Here is a 23,497-nt window from a genome sequence, read left to right as displayed (position 1 = left end):
GCTAGAATTGAGGAAGCTGGTCACAGAAAATGTGGTCCTGAATCAGGCAGTGGAACAAAACAGAAATGTAGGCCTATCTCTGCAACTCTGTAGATGTACAAGGAACTGAGATTTAATGAGGCTAATTTCTCATCTGATGGTAGAATTAGGGAGGAGCATAGAGTTTAGGGGAAAGAAACTGCCCACATAGTGGTCTTTCCAAAACAGAAACAAGGTGTTGTGGACTAAATATGTCTCTCCAAAATTCATCTTAAAACCCTACACCCCAGCGTGATGGTATTAGGAGGTGGGACCTTTGGGAGGTAATTGGGATTAGATAAGGTCATAAAGGTGGGAGCTCTCATGAATGGGATTAGTGCCTTATAAGAGTCATGAGAGAGCTTGCTTCCTCTGCTCTGTTCTCCACCATGTGAGGAAGCAGTGAGAAGCCAGCAGTCTGCAACCGGAAGAGGGTTCTTACCAGAACCAGACCATGCTGGCACCCTAATCTCAGACTTCCAACCTCCAGAACTGTGAGAAATGAATTTCCATTGTTTATAAATTATACAGTTTATGGTTTTTATTATAGCTGCCCAAACTGACTAAAACACATGATTATGTCAACCTCCCCTGATCTGAGGGTCTTTCTCTTCACTGCTTTTCTATTGCATTCAGGATAAAGACAAGGTCTTTAAAATTCCCTCCTAAATCCAGCATAATCTGAAACCTTCTCATCCATCTGGCCTTGACGTTCACCATTTGTCTGCTAATTCCTCCACTCTGACCACTCTTCCTTTCAATTTCTTACATGCACTATGCTCCCTCTTATTACAAAACTTTGGCAAATGTTACTTGTTCCCTACCCAGAACCCTCCCACTCACCCTCCATCCATCCCCTCTCCTCACTTCTAACACTTTCAAATCTTCATTCAAACATCACCTCCTCAAGCAACCTTCCCTCTCCTCCTTTATCAGTTCAATGTGCTCTGGCACACACTCTCTGAAGACTGTAGACTCTTCCTTATGGTTGTGATTTCACAGTTATTACTCTCATAGGCACTCAAATATTTTCCCAAGCAATGAATGAAACAACTCATAACTTCTGAACTTCATATAAGCATGTAGAAATGGAGGACACTAGGGCAGACTACGGTTTGAAATAGATGGCCTTGCTTGAGTTTTGCTTTGCATTTCAGAATTTTATTGCCTACTGGCTCAATAAAAATATTATAAGTTCAATGATATCACGTCCAGGTATTTTGAGTTCATAATATATAGGAGTTATATCAATAAAAAGGCCTATTTAATATTCATTATCTAAAGCATGATTTCTGGAATATTATTTCAATAGCATGGTCTTTTGAGATATTTTAGAACACTTGTAGAGGACATCAGAACATTTTCTTCATCTATGGCGTATAAGAGAATTTTAAATAAAGAGGTGGAACATAAAGTCAAGTCACTTTCTTCTTTTATTCATGCCTCCCTTCTTAATTGTGGAGTGGCATTTGAGAACATACGCTTAAGTTGTCAAACACAGACATTTGATGTAACTTCCTTAATCCATTGAGCAAGTCAGATATGCCTTGTTGAGCACTGGAGATTTATGATTTTATTTCTTTCCTAACCATGGAGACCATCTAAGCTACTCTCGGAAATACTGCTAGACCAACCCACCTTCAAATATGCCTGAACATACACACATGCAGCCATTCAAAGGAAAAGAGGTCTTTCCAATGCAAGACACAGGAAGCGTGAAGGTCATTCTGCCTACCCATTCTTCAAAGCTGTCTGATAATTGGCTTAAAAGCACATTTGTCAATTCTTCATAAGCAAACTTCTATTCATTGTATTTACTCCCTGTGGAAATAAGATTTCCTCTGGCTCATGCTCATATTTAATACTTCCTGAACAGCAGAGGTATTATTTTTTGCTCATTGACTTTATCCTTTTGTTCTTATTGAAAGTGAAAAACAAACATTTTAAGAAGCTCTCAAGTCAGGAAGAATGAGAATTGCTAGCTCAGTGCCTAGGGAAAGCAGGTTCTGCCAGATTATGCCAAGATTCTTTATAACATAACTCCCAATCAAATTGGGCCGGAAGTGATAGTCCAAAACAGTACAAGCTTGGGCCAAAATATGGCCAATTCAAGATCTCTATATCTTCATCTATGACTTGGTCATTCTTCCTTTATTTAGCTGCTATTTACTCAGCATTGGTGCAGATAGATGCTGTGTACAAACTGATAGACAGCAGTCCTGCTCTTCCTGAGTCTTCTTTCTAGTTGGGAAAAAAGACAGGAAACAATTAAGCAAACAAAATTTATGCTAATTGTGATAACTGCTGTGAAGGAAAAGTGTCTGGTGCTGTAAGAGACAATTGCTGGATGATCAGGAGAGATCACTTTGTGGAGGTAGCACTTAAGAAGATGTCTGAAGATGAGAAAAAATAAATGCATCCCCATTTCTTACCCTCATCCTGTCCTTCAAGATCGACTGTGGAGATTGGATGTGCACCAAATAAAAATCCATCCCGTGGACAGCATCAGAACTATCTCATCAAACTTGAATTGGTTTTTTTCACACCTGGGGTCTCTGGGCTGTTGAAGACAGTGGCTGCAATGTGCCCAAAGGAACTGGAGTAGAAATGTGCAGTCCTGGGATTTCTAAGAATTGTGTTTAAGCCCTTAAATACTGCTGTTGGCATTTGCAGGAGACAGAGACTTGCCATAAAGTATAGTTTTCAAGGGAGCAATAGATTTCAGTTGGCAGCCTCAGCTCCCACGACTGGGAACCCCAATGCAATCAGCTGTCATTAGTATGCGTATAGCATTCTCTAAGGAAAGGTGTCCCAGCTCCTCTCAGCCTCTGAGCTGGAACTCTCGCTTGAGATTTTTCTGTTACCACTATTAATCCTCTCTACCGTCACGGTGAATGCAAGAGGGGAGAGAGAACCTCCAAGGTGCCATCAGAAGCAACAGTAAGTTCTTGAAGTCTCCCCACCACCCAATTTGTTCCCTGGGGCTTTCCCTCCAGGTGTAAGAGCATCGTTGCCATGGGAATGAACCTTCCCCAATAGAAAAAAAAATCCCAGGGGCCGGTAGATGGCGCTGTTAATCATTTGCTATTTCATGGTCATAACTATCATTTGCCTTGTTTTCCATTTACTTTTAATGTGGTCATTATCTGTTACTCCAGTTACTGTACTGTTTATCCCCTCCCTCTCATCTTCTCCGTATCTCCCTCCCTGTTGATTTGGTCACTTTAGGAAATAAACATGCTTACGTTTCATTTGTCTTAAATCCTCTTGTATCTTTTCCTTTATTTCACAGTCTTGTCAAACCACTTTTCATATCATAACTTTTCACCCCACTTAGAGCACGGTGGTAAGACTCCAGTGTGCTAATTACCCGATCTAACCCTCACTACACTTAAAGAAACTGTGACAAGATATCTAATATTTCTGAGCCTCCATTTGCTTATCTGTAAGTGGCTCTTAACTCCAAGTACACATCAGAATCACCTGGGACCTTTTTCAAAATGCTCATGCCCAAGTCCTGCTGTTAAAAGATCGGAGGTTAGCAGGGAACCAAACATGTATATTTTATGAAGCTCCCTAGATAATTTTGATACCTCCTCCCTTCCGTTCCTCAGTTAAGGACTAGTAAATAGATAATCTCTAAGGTTACCTGATCACAATAGTTTATAATTAAGTGATTTATTGCCAAAATTCTCAAAATAGTATTCTGTACTTGCTGTTACTTTCTCCTAATCACTCCTCAACCTATTGCAATGTCTTCTGCCCACCCCCTACAATTTTCCTCTTCCTCTATCATCCACCTCTCCCCAAAGAAAACACCTCGTTCCTCACCCTCATATGTATTTTATCTGAAAGGCATTATTATTATCCAAATAACCCAGGCTTAGGGGGAAAAAAAAAGTGGCTTTCTGCCACTCTTCCCTCATTCTCACCCACATAGTCTTCTCCAAGCTGTCTCCGAAATGCCTCTTCACTCCCTTCCATTCTATTACCTTCGCCACTTTTACTCCCTGTATCCAGTGATTTCCTTTCCTTCCCTTTGTTTCTTTTCCTTTTCCCATCATTGCCAAAGTAACCATCCCAATGCAATAAGCGAAGAAAATTTTATTAGCTTAATAGCTGTCACCAGAATTCAATTCTGGAGAAATTTTGTCTTTGATGGAAAGAAATGTTTGAAATGCTTCCATTAAACATAGATGATTAAATACATAAATTCATCTACCTCCTAAAACTACACTTAAGTGAAAGCAGAATAGAAGATGTATAAAACCAAAAAGGACAAAGAGAATGGACCAATAGGTGAGAGATGTCAAATTTTCAGAAAACGGACATCAAATAGACCAGAGCAGAACTAAGAATGCTGAACACCAAAAGACTTTGGAGGAGAACACCAAGTCCATCCACATCTCAAAATCTGGGAAATGATTAGTAATTAGAAACTAGGTAATAAACAAGGCAGAGACGGGTGGGCAGAGGGCTGAAAATAGAGATGTTCATTGACAGTCTGTGTAAGGAAGAGTTAGAACTCTAAACTCTCTCTTTGGTCCTACATAAGAGGGTTCCGTCTCTTCCATTTCAGCAAGAGAATTTTGTTCATTGCAATCCCAGCACCTAATACAGTGGCTGGCACACAGTAAGTACTCAGCCAATAGTTTTCCAATAAATTGATGGAACTGAACGTTTATTCCATGGTGACTAGCTCCAGAGAAATATAGGGGAAAATGACAGTACTGAAAACTGAGTTTAGGTACAAGTCCATACGCTAAGTGATAAGATACTCCTTTCAGTCCCTTGTACCATCAAGATCCAAGAATACTGGATCCAGCTTCTCAGTCACCTCTCTATTTGGAACACTTGATTCCACAATCAGAGCTTAAATGCAGAGGTTTATTTGCCGTACCCTCTCAACAGTCTGAACTAACTTGAACTAGCACTTCCATTACAAAGGCCGTTTTTCCAGAAGTCATTGCCTTGAACGAATAAAGTTTAAGGAATCAAATTAGACAAAGAAGACAGAAATCAGGATATATGTCAGTTTTATCAGCAGAGACAAAAACAAAATGAAAAAAAAGAAAACAATATTCATCATGCAGAAAGTCTTTTGAAACACAGATATTTTAGTAATTAATCAGAGTTCTTGCAAAAAAAAAAGTATGAAAGACTAGTTTTTATCCTTTTAGCTATAATAGACATTCCCTCTCATATTCTTTTTTGTTTCTCTTTAATTGTTTAATCTATCACTATTTATTCATTGTGTGAAAACTACAGACTCCAGAATTCCAATTTTCAAGGGCTTGACTTTAATGGTCATTTATTTGAAAAGCAAGTTACTTCTCACCACTTGCCAGTCTATTAAAATATTTTAAATTAATGAATCCCTAAAGGGCCCTAGGAATCCAAGCTATAGGGACAGTAATTGGGACACATGCCTTGGGCTAATGGTTTCCCATGTAGACCTAGAGGAGGCCAAATTGAGTGGTTCTTAGAGACCCAATGAAATGGAACTGACAACCACTTTCTGAGGCCTTTCATCATTTTAGACAGTCAATCTGGATAATTCTCTTCAAAAGAAGGAAAAGTACCTTTTTCCCCTCAGCAGCTTGATTTGTGGACTAAATTTTCAAAATAATCACTCCTCTTCCTTGTTTGGCGTCACCCAGGATGTGCATTTAGTAGTTGCTATTGAGTGTTGGTTTTTCACACATTTTATCTGTACCAATGGGATTGCAACATCACTTAATTATTGAAGAGGCACAAAGCGTTTGCTCAGGTATACCTGAGACATCCTGGAGAGGTAAAGTTAGGAGTTATTTACTAGTTTAGCTGTCAAAAGTATGAGAGATGCTAGTTTAGATAAATTATTTGCATTTTTTTTTTTTGGTGAGGAAGATTCGCTCTAACATCTGTTGCCAATCTCCCTCTTTTCTTGCTTGAGGAAGATTAGCCCTAAGCTAACACCTGTGCCAGTCTTCCTCTATTTTATATGTGAGTCACTGCCACAGCATGGCTTGACCAGTGGTGTAAGTCCGTGCCTGGGATTCGAACCTGCGAACCCAGGCTGCCAAAGCAGAGTGCACCGGACTTAACCACTATGCCACGAAGCCAGGCCCTATTTGCATTTTTAAATTAGGCTCACCATCATCTATTCCCAGTGATTTTAAGTGTTTAAACTGCCTTTCATGCAGTCTAAAATAAGTGGGCTCCTCAGACTACAAACATGAGTTTCTAGACTTTTTACGTTTTGTTTTCGCAAATGTATGACTTTAAAAAGAGGAAAAAGGAAACCACTGGAGGTTCATTTTATTTTATTACTTTATAAAGATGATAAATTAGAAATAATCTTTATTGGAAGCTTAGTTGAAAAGTTAAAAACATAAAATTCTACGAAATTTAAAACCATGCAATATTTATGTTCAATTTATCAAGTCTATAGCATTTTGTTCTTATGCCATAGTCAAAGTTGGGTTGTGTCACCGTGCCTGGAGGAAGATTTTTGTGAATTAATTGATTAGCTTTTCAATATTGATGAAACATGCATTCTCAACTGATTTTTAAAAATGTTTACGCAGGCTGGCCCAGTGACATAGTGGCATTCCGCTTAGGTGACCCAGGGTCCGCGGGCTCAGATCCAGGGCATGGACCTAGACACTGCTCATCAAGCCATGCTATGGTAGCATCTCACATACAAAACAGAAGAAGATTTGCACAGATGTTAGCTCAGGGCCAATCCTCCTCACCAGAAAAAAAAAAACTGTTTATAATAGAGCTAACTCATATATCCTTTCATACACTGTATTGAGAAATTGAAATTATGCATTGAGTTCAAGTGGTTGATGTGTACACATAAAACTTGGCATTTACTCATTCTGATTCAAGATGTTTTTTCTAATAATAAAGGCTCTGTTGTATCCAGAGCTATAAGTGCTCTCAACAACACTGTTCATATTTAGGAACTTAATAAATGATAATGATTATGCAGTGGTTGATGATTTAACATGTCTACACTTCTGCTGTAAATTATAAATTTTTACTTGCAGATATGTAGTTGGTTCCCTATTTAATTTCTGTTGCAATCATCCACTGGTTTTGACATGTGATAAAGGCAGCACCTACAACAGTGGTGTGTATTTAGATGAATTAAATCATAAGCACTTCTGGGAACAAGAAGGAAGACATTTCTTAATTAAATGTTTTACAGCACTGAAAAACAAGGTAACACTCTGTACTTATACATAATAGGCTCTAAACATAAGTAATAATGAGGTTTAGAAAAAATAATTTAATGTTTTTTATCAGTAAATAATGCTTACATAATTAAACTGAAACAGATATTTATACCAAGTAAATAAGATTTGGATCAGAGGAAGTAGTCAAATGTAAGGAGCCAAATTTTAATTGTTTTACATTCTCAGAAATAGCTGTTATTTTAAATATTCTATCTTGAATTATTTAGGTTGAACTTTATGCAACTGCCATTTTTCTATGAAAAAAAAATCTAAGACCATAAATTTCAAATAGTTTTCCCTTATAGAATATAACCCAGAAATCAATAAAATACCATCCAGTTTGCTCCAATGTTCCTTATTTTATATTTCATTTAATCTTCACAGAAGTTCTGCAAAGTAGTATTTTATTATTCCCATTTTTTTCCTGTGGTTTATAAAGACTACAAACTAGAAGGGATGGAGCCATCCCTGGATGGGAGCCAAGATTTGAATCTAAGTTTGTCTGTAGGCAAAGTACATCCTTCTGGTGCTTCTGGACTACTGTGCCTCAAAGATGAGAGAATGTTCCAGCCATATAAGGGGAGCATATTCTCCTGAAGATTGGCTAAAGAGTCAGTATGGATAGTCATTTACTGTATATGGGATTTCTTCCATTGTTACTTGGTGAAACATGCAGAATTTTAACATTCTGAATAATGAATGTGTCTTCTACATAGAAAACATAGGATTATTTTTAAAGATTTGAAAATTAGATGGATTTGCTGCGTAGCCTATTTATTTCTTCAGTTCTGTGTTGTTAGTTCTTTGATTGTTATTGTTTATAGACTTTTGGGATCTGACCTATTCCTGGCTTCCATGATTCAAGGACAGCCCTGTTCACTCTGTCATTCTTTTGCTTGATTATGCTTATCCAGATTAAGTAGAGTTAAACTTTTGAACTGAAAGCATCCAAGAGAGTGATAAAAGCACATAAAAAGAAAAAAGAAAAAAAGCAGTTCAGCCTGCTTAGGCTAATGGAGATAACAGGCTATCAGAAAAAGGACTATTTCATCTACTACGAGATCTTTTATACAAACCTCATTATAACCACTAAACAAAAAATCAGTGCAAAGTCATAATTCATAAATAAAGAGAAAACTGAGAAAAACATCACAGAAAACCACCAGACTAAAATGGCAGTCAGAAATACAAGGGAAAAGAAACAATGGAAATATATAACAACTGGAACACAAGAGACAAAATGCCAGTATTAAGCCCTCATATATCAATAATCACTCTAAATGTAAAGGGACTGAATTCTCCAATCAAAAGACACAGAGTAGCTGGATGGATTGAAAAACAAGACCAACAATATTCTGCCTCCAGGAAACACATCTCAGCTCTAAAGACAAACATAGGCTCAGAGTGAAAGGATGGAAGATGATACTCCAAGCAAATAGCAAACAAAAGAAAGCAGGTGTTGCCATGCTTACATCAGACAAAGCAGTCTTCAAGATAAAAAAGACAATGAGAGACAAAGAGGGGCAATGTATAATGATAAAAGGGACATTCCACCAAGAGGACATAACACTTATAAATACATATGCACCTAACACAGGACCACCAAAGTATATAAAGTAACTATTAACAGACCTAAAGGGAGAAATTAACAGCAACACAATAGGAGAGCAGACCTCAGCACCCCACTTACATCAATGGATAGATCATCCAGACAGAAAGTCAACAAGGAAATAGCAGATTTAAATGAAACACTAGATCAGATGGACTTAAAAGATATATGCAGAACATTCCATCCAAAAACAACAGAATATGCATTCTTCTCCAGTGCACATGGAACATTCTCAAAGATAGACCATATGTTGGGAAACAAGGCAAGCCTCAATAAATTTAAGAAGATTGAAATCATATGAAGTATCTTTTCTGACCACAATGCTATGAAAGCAGAAATCAACTATAAGAAAAAAGCTGGGAAAGTCACAAATATGTGGAGACTAAACAAAATGCTACTGAGCAACAATTGGATCAATGAAGAAATCAAAGAAGAAATTAAAAAATATCTGGAGACAAATAAAAATGAAATTACAACATACCAACTCTTATGGGATGCAGCAAAAGCAGTTCTAAGAGAAATTCATAGCAATACAGGCCCACCTCAGCAAACAATAAAAATCTCAAATAAGTAATCTTAAACTACAGCTAACAGGACTAAAAAAAGAAGAACAAACAAAGCCCAAAGTCAGCAGAAGGAGGGAGATAATAAAAATTAGAGCAGAAATAAATGAAATAGAGACTAAAAAAAACAGTAGAAAGGATCAATGAAACTAAGAGATGGTTCTTTGAGAAGACAAACAAAATTGACAAACCCTTAGCCACACTCACTAAGGAAAAAAGAGAAAAGGCTCAAGTAAATGAAATTAGAAATGAAAGAGGAGAAATTACAATGGATACTGCAAAAATACAAAGGATTATAGGAGAATACTATGAAAAACCATATGCCAACCAACTGGATAACCTAGAAGAAATGGATAAATTCTTAGACCCATACAACCTCCCAAAACTGAATCAAGAAGAAATAGAGAATCTGAATAGACCAATCACAAGTAAAGAGATTGAAACAGTAATCAAAAACCTCCCAAAAACAAAAGTCCAGGTCTAGATGGCTTCTCTGGAAAATTCTACCAAACATTTAAAGAAGGTTTAATACCTATCCTTCTCAAACTATTCCAAAGAATTGAGGAAGATGGAACACTTCCTAACTCATTCTATGAGGCCAACATTATCATGATACCAACACATGATGGTATTCATATGTCAAGGACAACACAAAGAAGGAAAAATACAGGCCAATATCACTGAAGAATATATAGATACAAAATCCTCAACAAAATAGTGGCAAGCCAAATACAGAAATACATTAAAAGGATCATACACCATAATCAAGTGGGATTTACACCAGGGACACAGGGATGGTTCGACATCCACAAATCAATCAATGTGATACACCACATTAATAAAATGAGGAATAAAACTCACATGATCATTTCAATAGATGCAGAGAAAGCATTTGAAAAGATCCAACATTCATTTATGACAAAAAGTCTCAATAAAATGGGTATAGAAGGAAAGTACCTCAACATAATAAAGACCATATATGGTAAACACACAGCCAACGTCATATTTAATGGTGAGAAACTGAAAGCCATCCCTCTGAGAACAGGAACAAGACAAGGGTGACCACTCTCGCCACTCCTATTCAACATAGTACTGGAGGTTGTGACCAGGGCAATAAGGCAAGAAAAAGAAACAAAAGGTATACAAATTGGAAAGGAAGAAGTGAAATTCTTGTTGTTTGTGGTGTGTGTTGTTTGTGTTGTGTTGTGTGTGAATGACATGATTCTATATAGAGAAAACCCCAAAGAACCCACCAGAAAACTATTAGAAATAATCAACAACTACAGCAAAGTTGCAGGGTACAAAATCAACTTACAAAAGTCTGCTGCATTTCTATGCATTAATAACGAACTAGCAGAAAGAGAAGTCAAGAATACAATCCCATTTACAATTGCAACAAAGAGAACAATATATCAAGGAATAAATTTAACCAAGGAGGTGAAAGACCTTTGCACTGAAAACTATAAGACATTATTGAAAGAAATCAAAGAAGACATAAAGAAATGGAAATATATTCCATGCACCTGGATTGGAAGAACATAGTTGAAATGTCCATACTACCTAAAGCAATCTACAGATTCAATGCAATCCCAGTCAGAATCCCAATGACATTCTTCAAAGAAATAGAACAAATAATCCTAAAATTTATATGGGACAATAAAAGACCCCAAATAGCCAAGACAATCCTGAGAAAAAAGAGCAAAGCTGGAGGCATCACAAGCCCTGACTTCAAAATACACTACAAAGCTATAGTAATCAAAACAGCATGGTACTGGCACAAAAACAGACACACAGATCACTGTAGCAGAATTGAAAGCAAAGAAATAAAACCACACATCTATGGTCAGCTAATCTTTGACAAAGGAGCCATGAACACACAATGGAGAAAGGAAAGACTCTTCAGTAAATGATGCTGGGAAAACTGGACAGCCACATGCAAAAGAATGAAAGTAGACCATTATCTTACACTATATACAAAAATTAACTCAAAGTGGATTAAAGACTTGAATGTAAGACCTGAAACCGTAAAACTCCTAGAAGAAAACATAGGCAGTACGCTCTTTGACATCGGTCTTAGCAGCATCTTTTTGAATACCACGTCTACACAGGCAAGGGAAACAAAAGAAAAAATAAACAAATGGGACTACATCAGACTAAAAAGCTTCTGCAAGGCAAAGGAAGCCATGAACAAAATGAAAAGACCACCCACCAACTAGGAGAAAATATTTGTAAATCATATATCTGACAAGGGGTTAATTTGCAAAATAGATAAAGAACTCATACAACTCAACAACAAAAAAACAAACAACCCAATCAAAAAATGGGCAGAGGATATGAACAAGGAAGGAAGATATACAGATATACAAGGAAGATATACAGATAGCCAACAGGCATATGAAAAGATGTTCAACATCACTAATTATTTTTCCAAGGAAGATATACAGATAGCCAACAGGCACATGAAAAGATGTTCAACATCACTAATTATTAGGGAAATGCAAGTCAAAACTATAATAAGATATCACCTTACATTTGTTAGGATGGCTATAACTACCAAGACAAAAAATAACAAATGTTGAAGAGGATGTGGAAAGCATGCTGGTGGGAATGCAAACTGGTACAGCCACTATGGAAAACAGTATGGAGATTTCCCAAAAATTAAAAATAGAAATACCATATGATCCAGCTATCCCAGTACTGGGCATTTATCCAAAGAACTTGAAATCAACAATTCAAAGAGATTTATGCACCCCTATGTACATTGCAGCATTATTCATCATAGCCAATACATGGAAGCAACCAAATGCCCTTCAACTGATGAGTGGATAAAGAAGATGTGATGTGTGTGTGTGTGTATACACACAACAGAATACTACTCAGCCATTAAAAATGACAAAATTGTCCCATTTGCAACAACATGGATGGACCTTGACAATATGATGTTAAGCAAAATAAGCCAGACAAAGACAGACACTGCATGATTTCACTCATTTGTGGAAGATAAACAAACACATGGACAAAGAGAACAGGTTAGTGGTTACCAGAGGAGAAGGGGGTTGGGGAGTGGGTGAAAGGGGTAAAGGGGCACATATGTATGTTGATAGATAACAATTAGACTATTGGTAGTGAGCATGATGTGGTCTATACAGAAAATGATAAATAATAATGTACACCTGAAATTACACAATGTTATAAACCATTCAGACCTCAATAAAATACTTGAAAAAAAGAAAAAGCAGTTCGAGTATGATGAATTTTGAAGAGTGAGATGTGTAGAACCATCATATTTAACTGGATAATGGATAAGAATTTCATGTTCTAGTCATGGGTGTTTGAGGATCAGCAAACGGATCATCTCACCTACCACCTCCTGAGGTCCTGCTCATCTGTCAGAAGACATGAATCCTCTGACTACTCTTCCCACCCGATACATGCTCCATACACCCCAGAAAAAGATATTCTCTGTTAAACTTGCTAATGATTGCTGTGGCTCTCCAAAACTTGGCTTAATTACAGTAGGCAAAGTGGAGAGGTGAAAAATCACCTTGATCAAAAGGAAACCAAAGGTTTTCTGCTGAATAGAAGATTCCCCACCATCATTCATGATATTTGTAATAATTCATCTACTTGATATTTGATCAACATTTGGCTTTTTTTTTTTTGCCTCCACTATCCCAGCGCATGACTACTGAGAATTCAGAAATTTATCTCAGCTCTTTGTATATTAATAATCTAAATAAGCTCTGTGAGAGAAAAAGTAGGGGAGGTGGAGTCAAGTCTGTCATATTTTTTTCCTTTCAATTTAGCATACATGCAAGGTAAAATTTCCAAATAAATCCTGTTCCAAGGGAAATTTGATTCATCTCTTCCCCCACCATCCTGGGGCATCATTTTTTCATAAGACCACCCCCTTCAGTAGGAGGAGGTGACAAGAGCATGTTCTCATCACCACAGCGACAAGAAATGACAAAATTACAGTCAAAAGACATCTTATCTCGTGTTTCCCAAATCTTCAGTCACCAGGGGAGATTTTGGAAAATAAATGTTTCCTTGGAAACAACCCAAATATCTGTAAGTTGATAAATGGATAAATAAAATGCAATATATCCATACAATGAAATATCATGCAGCAACAAAAACTAATGAACTGTTTTTATACACTATGCCATGGGTGAATCTTAAAAACATTACATTAAATCAGTCACCAAAAAACACATATTGTATGATTCTAGTTATATGAAATGTCCAGAATAGGCAAATATATAGAGATAGAAAGTAGATTAGTGGTTGCCTAGGGCTAGGCATTTTGGGGGACATGGAGATTTATTGCTAATTGATACAGTTTCTTTTGTAGATGATGAAAATACTCTAAAGTTATTGTGGTGATAGCTGCACAACTCTGTGAATATATTAAAAACCATTGAAGTATACGCTTTAAATGAGTAAGTCATAAGGTATGTGAATTATATCTCAGTAAAGCAGATCTTTAAAATGGAAATTGAAAATAAATACAATGTGTTCTTTACCTGGTGAATGTACATCAGACATAATATATAAGTGTATCCTCTTGTTCCAAAAGAAATGTCTTTTAAAACAACAAAAACTGTGGGAAAATAAATCATTATCTTGAGTGGCATATTTATTTTTAATTTACTTTTTAGGTTAGCAATAAAATTGGCTTGATGTATGGTTAGTTAAAATATCTGTCAGCGTTTAGAAATTTTTATACCTTTTACTGTGTCTCATGTCACAAACTGCTTGAATAGCTACCTCCAAAACAACATTTCAAAGATATTTTTAAAAATATTGACATCAAAAGAAGCAGAGAGGTTTGACAGTCTCAAGTGTAAATAAAACTTTATATTTCATTTTGTATGATTGCTGCAATCATTTCAAAACAAAAATAATTGGATACAAATGCAGTATCATTCCAAACAGCCAAGTGTGTTTCAGAATGTCTGACAGCAATATGGGATAACAACATTGATGTATAAATTGCCATTTTAGTTATCATCAGCCTAAAGTACTAATCAGAGAAAATGCCATGTTCTTTAAAAGATAATTTTGGTCCAGGGTCCTGAATCTATCAGAAGTCTTTTGGTTGGAGGAAGAAAGGAGGCAATTTTTTCTTTGGAAGATTTGTGAATCAGCATTTTAATACCATCAAATTAAGAGATCCTATCATCTGTCTCCATATGGCCAGATGGCTGCATTGTTAGAAGCTGCCGAAACAAGGAATTGGGTTTCTTGTAAGATAAAGCCTAAGTATATGTTTCATCATAGTAAACATTAAAATGCCTAGATTTTAAAGGCAATTTGACATCATGCTTTTTGTTAACATTTTCTAAGCAGGATCTCCATAAGAATGACTTCCTTCATAGGTTTTAACTGAAGTCAGGAGAGATGAAAAAATATCCAGCAGAGGAAAACAAAGGTCCCACATCCTGTGCTAAAACCCCCCTGTCACCACTCTTGCACTGTGGATTGCCCTCAGTGGATGCATAATGCAATGGCATTTCTCTACTATTGCATTTGACTAACTGAACGGTCAAAAATGTTGACTAAAATGAATACATGAAAAAATAAAACTATCCATATCCAATAGGAATTTGACCCTGACAATCATCATCAGTTCTTTTTCTGTGATTTCTATTCAAAAAGTCAAACCTGAATTTTTGTATGACATAATAGTATTGTTTTTGTCTGACTTAATTTGTATTGAAATAAAACTATTTATTAAAGACAGTTAATTCACAAAAGTTGCTATGAATTACAATCCACTTCAAATTATTTGTTTTTCTTGTCTGTTTTACTAGATTTTAATGTTAACCTCTTTCTCACAGTAGCCTATCTTATATCACTAGTGAAATGTTATATATCTTACACTTGAATATGTAATATATTGAATATAAGATATGAATACCTGTCTGAATATGCAGCAATAAAAGCAAAAGATATGAATATATCTTACATTTACAGTGAAATTTTCTTTTTAAACATGCCTACATGGTTCTCCATGTGTGAAAAGGGACTTCTAAGTAAAATAAATACTTGAGATTGCTTGCCTAAATAATCTATAATATTAAACAGAGAAAACAGCATATTGCCTGTGGGCAATTTTTATGTCCATAAAAATGTCTATGTTAAAATTTTTACTGTGTATAAATAACTTCGAAGAATATTTTATTAGATTATGTAAAAGTCAAAATCATAAAGTAGCATCATTTTCTCAGTGATACTTGTTTCTACATTTCATTTTAAAACCATAATAATGACAGAAGGGAGGCATTTGAATTTAAAAGTTATGTACAACCACAAAATTAGCTTTGTTAAGTAGGTAAGAAAAGAGATGTTGGTGTTCTTTCAATGATGCTATTTCCATCTGCTTCAGCAGAATATGTCTGCAGAGGGTCTAAGCAAGGACGTGTGCAGACACAACACGAAATGCATTGTATGTGAACAGAAAGGAGCTTCCATTCTAAGAAAAATGTTCACATCTTTTGTGTCTTTATTACCAATTATGGTTCTCAATATTTTGCCTTTTTCTATTTTTTAGCAAATCTACATTCATGAGACAAAGAAGCCGAATCAAAATACTTTAAACATTACCAATATCTGGATTAACATTAGCGCAGTTTATTCTGCTTTACCTTCTCTGTATATTCCCTTATATCCTTATTGGAAGAAACCTTTGTTTATTGGCTACATTGGGATTCACTGCATAAAGGGAAATAATTATTACACGTGTCTCTTTGTAGTACACCCATCACTTGAGACAGTGCTTCCACTTCACTCATGCATACACATTTATCAACAAGCATTTATTAGCATCTCTCAAATGCCAGGCTATGCTAAGCACTAAGAACACAGTGATGAGCAGGGCCTGCCCTCATGAACTAACAATCCAGTGAACCTGAAGGAAAAAGTACTATGTTTAAGGAAAAAAGGTAATTAAGTCAACACACTTACTTAAAAAAAAATCTTTCCCTGGGTCATTTGGCGTATTTGGACTTGCACATTCAGGCGTTTCACAGATAACCCAATAGCATCTCTCTGGTTAAGGTGAAGAATCAACACAGAGCAGTTACTTCTCATCCTCAGTTGGCTAGTATCTTGGACATACAGCCTCAGCCTCCCCGCCCACAGTGTTCCCTCCGGACCCTGAGGGACCCCTTTCAATGCACAGCCCATTGAACCATAATGCAGAATCTCCCAGGCTTTAATATTTTAGTAACATGTAGCACTCACCCTAGCCCCCTAGAAACTTTATTTCAACTTTCCCATTACCATAAGTTCCCTTGTAACCTCCTGTAATAACATGAGAGCAGCCTCCCTCACAGAGAGGGAAATATCTAATTCTAACCCTTCGGTCTCTCTCAACTTTTATTGCACAGGGAGTGTATCATAAAATTATGATTTCCTCTTTCATTCAACTCTTTAAAATCTGCTGAATATGCCCAGAGTCTTCATTGCGTAGAAAGAAAGGCATTTTGCCCACCAACTTTGATCTCACTTCTCGAGTTCCTCTAGGGAGTACCTCTGCCTTGGACTTCCCAGCTTCTGTCTTCTCCCTCTCCTCACCTTGTGTTTTATACAGAGCCTCTTATCATTACTCAACAGGTGCTGATCAGGGAAAAATCATCCATTTATTGTGCCATTTTCCCTCTTCTGTTTTTAGATGTGTCCTGCCTGCCTTCCAAGCTCAACTCAAATCCATCCTTCTCTGTAATGCCATTTGTGATTGACCCCATTCTCCCAAATTCCTTCCCCAGCCAATAAGCCTGTCACTCCTATAATACTTAGTAATGTTCTTCATAGTTTTAAGGAACGTGTTCTGCCTCCAGACAAACCAGAACTCCCTGAGAGCAAGAACAATACCTAGAATTTTTTGTCTTCTCAGCACCCAGCACCAAGATCATACACATCGGAGATGTAAAGCACTTAATCCTCTCATCAAACTACACAAACCCCTACCCCATACACACCATTCTCAAGCTCTGCTAGACAGAGGCTTGTCTTATATTCTCCACTTGGAGTTTAGCATTAGTGGATGCCTAAATCTCCAGTAAAGAGCCCAAGGTCACAGAGAGTGAGCATATGCAGAGAGCAATCACATCACATGGACCATTTCACCATGATGTGGATTTACTGTAAAACCACCAAAGCTTAAAATTCAGGGCTCCTTAGGTGCACAGGCTCCATTCCCAGGGCCCTGAGAGGGGACTTAGCAATGTGCTCACATAGTTATATGTTTTTGTAAGATTTTCAAAAGGAAGATATTTTAACTACAGCTGTCTCTTTCCATTCAGCATCTTATCTCCCCTTACGTTAAGAGTCGTTGAAATGGCCACAGACATGTGTAGGGTCTGGCTTAAGGGAAATTGAGTGGGGCTAAGCTTACGTGAGGTATGTTTATGTAGCTTGAGGTCACTCTCATGTATAGTTAAGTGATGGTTAGCCATCCACGTGTAGGAATGGCTTCCAGGAATACTCCCACCATCAACAGTGGCAACTCAATCAGACGTTGTGACATGAAGGTGTCAGGTCAGAGGTGCTTTCACAAAATGAGCGTGTCCTACCATCCCCAACACCAGAAATATATAGGTAGTGGAGAGAAGACAAGGTTTATGTTCCAGAAGCTAGTCTGTGGAGAATTCTTCCAGTCATCAGACATGTGAAATTAGACATACAAAATTGGGCTCTCACTGATGACTAGTCAACACAGAAGTTCTCTCTGGGAGGGAATTTATTTGGTAATGCAGCATCAAAAACTATAACCGCCCTGTGAATTTCTTTTTCTTTTTTAATGAGATTCAAACAAAAGAGAATTTATCCAAATTCTTATGTTTGCAGAGCACAAACCTGTAACAGTATTAAAAGTAATGAGTATGCCTATAACAACGCACATATGAAAGAAATTTATAGTGATTTCCCACTAAATTTGACAACATGGAAAATGTATAAGACATTATCAGTAAAAGTTTGCAAAGCTGAAAACAAATCTATCAACAATATTAGAGTAAGACTGAATTATCTTTCTATTCTCTCTAGAGAAAATTATGTTATAAAACTGTTGTCATATGAAGAGACAATCAAATAGTATGGAGCCAAAAATATAGGGAAAAAAATATTATGGAGGTGTAATGGGCAGTTGGTTAGTTAAAATATCATTTTTCTGGAAGTTGTCATGTTTGTGGTATTTGTGAGCTTTCTTAAATTTGATGCTTGTTGTGATTTCTTTTCTCCTTCTAAATAAGTGAATAGCCACTTGCATACCTAATTCAGAATTTTCAATTTTTTTATTCTTTTTCTTAAAGAAATTCTGCTGAAATTGTATGTACATCAGGCCCTAAAAACCTGGACCATCTCCTACCAACAAGATATAGAAAGATTTATGTGCCAAGTATAAGCAAGTGCTCATCTTATGTCTTGTGTTGTTCCACTCTTGGCCCAGCTAGCAAGTGTGGAGGGTTTCCTCCAAATATAGGCCGAGTTTCACATTGCAGCCCAGAGGGAATGAAAAGAAAGTTCATCTTCAGAGAACTAAAGACAATATCAGAGGGCAGATAAATCATTACAGGTCTTCCTTCACTTACGATGGGATTACATCCCAATAAACCCATAGTAAGTTGAAAATATCCTAAGGCTAAATGCATTTAATACACCTAACCTCCCAAACATCATGGCTTAGCCTCGCCTACCTTAAACGTGCTCAGAACACTTACATTAGCCTATAATTGGGCAAAATCATCAAAACACACAGCCTGTTTTGTAGTGAAGTGTTGAATATCTCATGTAATTGATTGAATACTGTACTGAAAGTGAAAAGCAGAGTGGTTGCCTGGGTGCAGATGGTTGTAAGTATATCAGTTGTTTACCCTCATAATCACGTGGCTGGCTGGGAGCTGCAGCTCGCTGCCCAGCATCACAAGACAGTATCGTACCATGTATCACTAGCCGGGAAAAGAGCAAACTTCAAAGTTCGAAGTACAGTTTATACTGAATGTGTGTGTGTGAAGTCAAAAAATTCTAAGTCAAACCACTGTAAGTCCAGGATCATCTGTATTACAGATGCCTTTCTTTGGTCTCTGCTTTGTCCTCTCCCACTGTAAGATAAGGTATTAAGAGCCTTGTGATGCCCAGGGGCAAGGTAATGCACCCTTCTTTAAGGTGAGTGGAAAATTGTCTAATCAATTCAGTAACCTCCTTCCCAGCTGCTGTTATTAAAAGTCTCTGAGTACTAGTGGATATTGAACCAATTTTCCAAGGGTAAAGTTTCACTTTTTATATAAATATTCTCAAACTACTCTAGATCATGAACTCCTTCCAAGTACCACCTACTATTTTTGCTCCCATTTGCACTGTCCACAAAGGGCTCATGCCAAATTCCTCCCTATGGACCCATCTTATTAACCCGAAGGAAGAGAAGCTCGGAATGAGAGTGTGGGTGGCATTTCATGACTTTCCTTCCTCCCAAATGCCCTTAAAGTTATTCCTAACAGCAGATATTGTTTCCTAGGGATGCATTGCAAGGGTATTGTAAGCCGAGGAAATATCCCATTATTTGGGAGTAAACTGTAGTGATCTTTACACTTTAGCAATGTATAACTATTTTAGTTTTAAAGTCTTTCCCAAAATCTTTCAATTATGTTTTTTAACCTTAAAAAAAAAAATGGACTCTGAGAAACCATGACCCCAAACTAACTGAAATCTGAAGACCCCCTATGCTTACAGGCACATACTTAAGTCTAAACATCTGACTAAACATCCAGATAATTAACTTTCTCAGTATTATATGATAGGATCAACTTGTTCAGAGTAAAACCTTTTGGACGATTTTTAGCAAAATATTCTAAAACCTCATTTGCATAATCGCATTCAACATGAATCTTCCAAGACCTCATTTCTAACCCTTCCCTTTCTCAGGCCTGTGCTGCAATCAGACGCCCTTCCTCCCTGTTTCTTTACAGTGTGTTGAGTTTTCCTGCCTCCAAGTGCCACTCAGTCTATCCGACCCACCAGGAAATGCCTGCCCCATTCCTGGCCTGCCGAAATCCTACTGATCTCTCAAAAACATATCCCATCCTTTGAAAATTTTCCCTAGGTTTTCTTGTCCCCACTCCCATCTGAATGCCCATAGTAGTATTTATCTATGTGATGTATTTGAGATTTAACTTATAACAATTCTTTTATTGCTGTTCTTTATTATTATCTCATATTGTAGCTATTATTTTTATACTCATACTTATTCAGGCATTTATTTAAGATGGCTAAAAGAGGCAAATTATACAAGATTCAACAAATTAAAATTAACTAAAACAATGAGACAAAGAGAAACCCATTTATCACACATGATATGAAAAGTGAGTGGACAAAGGAAGCAGGAAATGAGGAGAGGAAAGAGGCAGATGGAGAGAAGTGTTCATTGTTATTATAAACAGAGGATTAGAGTATTGCAAGTTTTTTTTGCCTATTTCAAGAGATTCGATAACGCTTCATAAACCTGAAGATTTTGTTGTGACTCTTACACTGGTTCTAATAGAAATAGGCTTGGTTTTGTTTGTCAGGCCGTGAAAGGAAGAGAGTTTGGTGGGAATCATGAGCAGGATGTTGGAGATCACACAGAAGCCCAAAGGTGAAATGGCTGTTTCTGTGCCAGATCAACTACATAATATGTGTAGGACCCTCAAATCATTTGCCCCAAACTGATTCCTGCTTTCTTCAAAAAGAACTGCCAGGTTTTTCACTTAATTGACACTGTTTGCCCTTTCCCAGGTCTGCTTTGTGAACCTGGATGTGAACAAGGATGAGTGCAGCACGGAACACCTGCAGCAGGTAATGCTTGGAGCTCGACTCTCCAGGAGCTCTCTACAAGGGCTGGCTGCACTGATGAGAGAACCAACATGACTTCATCTGTAAATGATGCTCTTTTGGTAGGAGACTCTTTAATTGGATGATTTCATCACAGCCCATTTCCCTGATCCCTTTTTATACAGTTTGCCTCTGTATATTTGTGAAACTTGCTTTATCAAGCAGACAGGGCTGCTCTCTAAGCAGGTGCTTTCTCCTGCCCACAAGTGCCTTCAAGTGACTTTTTCTGCTCTCCTCTTCTCCACTCTGAAACACCCTGAGATGACTTAGGTTTTTCCAAAACTTGCTTAATACCAGTCAGCCCTTCCCTCTGGCTCTCAGGTTTGCTCCTTCCTGCTGCTTTCATCAAATGTTTTATCTCTAACCTTGGTTTCTCAGCCCTGTGCTCATCTAGGACTCAAACTTTTTACACTCTACAGCAACTAAATATTCTAAGCTCATGCAAGGTTGTGAGGATCGTGATAAGAACTTGAAGGTTCACTGAGTCCTTTGGAACTGTCTACTTGAGAAAGCAAGTTTCACAAATATACAGAGGCAAACTGTGTGAAAAGGGATCAGGGAACTGTGGGTACAATGGGAAGAATTAATTGGTGTGACATGATCATCATTTCATGCCCAAAGCTGAAGATGGTTTGATCTCCTATTCGGTATAAACATTATTGGGTGTTTATTGTATAACAGCATACTATTTGCAGTTTGATTATCACAGAATAGTAGACCTGCAATTACTCACTTCCTCCTATAATATTTTTTCTTGACAATGTTGCACCTGAAGCCTCTCAAACCCAATTCCCCATACAGATTATCCATTATGGATTTCCACCGAGCTCCAAATATCATTCATCTGTGTAGTGCAGGAGGGATTTTCCAAAGAAATATACAGATGATTTTATTTGATGGAATTATGGTGCAAAGTCCATCAAAGAGAGAACAAGAAGGACTCAAGCAAGTTGGCATCTTAAGAACTGTGTGTTCGAAGAATTTATGTGAGTTATTTGAGATAGTCTTCTGCTGTGCCTAAGAGCAGACATATTGGCACTGATTTAGATGCATAAACTTGTGCAAGTTACTAATCTTCTTCTCTGGGTCTCAGGTTACTTATATGTAAAAAGAAAGTAATAGAGGCACCTAATCCATACAGGGTTGGTGTGGGACACAAATGTAGTGAGATGTAGGGGCCAGCCCTGTGGTTGAGTGGCTCAAGTTCTGCGCACTCTGCTTCGGCTGCCTGGGTTCCCGGGTTTGGAGCCCAGGTACGGACATACTCCACTCATCATTCATGCTGTGGCAGTATCCCACATACGAAATAGAGGAAGATTGGCACAGATGTTAGCTCAGGGCGAATCTTCCTCACCAAAAAAAAAAAAAAAATGTAGTGAGATGTAACATATGTAAAGTCTTTAGCCTAGTGCCTAGTACATAGAATAAAATCAATGTTAGTAATTAATTTATTATTAATATTATCATTATTGACTTTATTAGAGAGATGATTATTAGTCAACAAGTCTCTAATTCAAGGTCTTAAAAGGAAAAAATTTCCAAAACAGTACACTGTGTGTGACAGTAGTTATTAAATGTTTACTTTGGAAAATTTAAAACTAAAAAGTTTTTTAAGATTTTATTTTTAAGGAATTTTCTATTCCAATCTAAAGCTTTATGCTTCAATTTTACACAATCTTTCCTAGCAATAATCTTAGTAGATTAAGTAATCTATAGTATGAGCAATAGTGTGAATAGATTATTTTTGCAAGAAAAATAGTTTTGGGGTAGTGTTTTGAAAGTGAAAAGAAATCATCCAAACTAATAAAGATTCTTGCTCTACAGAAATTGGTCAACGTTTCACCAGATCTTCCAAAACTTATCAGCTCCATGAACGTCCAACAGCCAAAAGAAAATGAAATTGTCCTCCTAAGTGGGTTAACATCTGGAAATCTCCAGACAGATTTTGAAGTTTCACAGGTAAGAAATATAAACTGTTGATAAGGTATTCACTAGTGATAAGTTATCTGTAGTCAGCTCTTGGCACAAATCAGTATGAATCCCAAATAGATGCTACACTTAAGCTCCCGTAACATAAGTATCAAAAATGTCTTGGTAGCCAAGAGTAGTCTTCATTTGTTTTTCTCCTAAATATTGCCACTCAGAGTTTGACGGAGCTTCCCTTATACCAACTCCTAACGTTTAGTATCTTCTCAAGTTCATGGTGCTAA

At 37.1% G+C, this 23,497-nt stretch overlaps 1 protein-coding gene across 1 annotated transcript in view; it reads left to right on the top strand.

The window, feature by feature from the left end:
- SPHKAP (SPHK1 interactor, AKAP domain containing) overlaps positions 1–23,497 on the top strand; it is a 145,102-nt gene that overhangs the window by 74,602 nt on the left and 47,003 nt on the right. The window contains exons 5-6 of the mRNA XM_058533432.1: positions 21,192–21,251; positions 23,112–23,246. Coding sequence (XP_058389415.1) covers positions 21,192–21,251; positions 23,112–23,246 — 195 coding nt within the window. The remainder of the gene's footprint in view (positions 1–21,191; positions 21,252–23,111; positions 23,247–23,497) is intronic.

This window comes from Diceros bicornis, chromosome 37, assembly GCF_020826845.1.
Source record: "Diceros bicornis minor isolate mBicDic1 chromosome 37, mDicBic1.mat.cur, whole genome shotgun sequence".
Lineage (NCBI taxonomy): Eukaryota > Metazoa > Chordata > Mammalia > Perissodactyla > Rhinocerotidae > Diceros > Diceros bicornis.
This window is presented reverse-complemented; position numbering and strand designations above follow the sequence as displayed.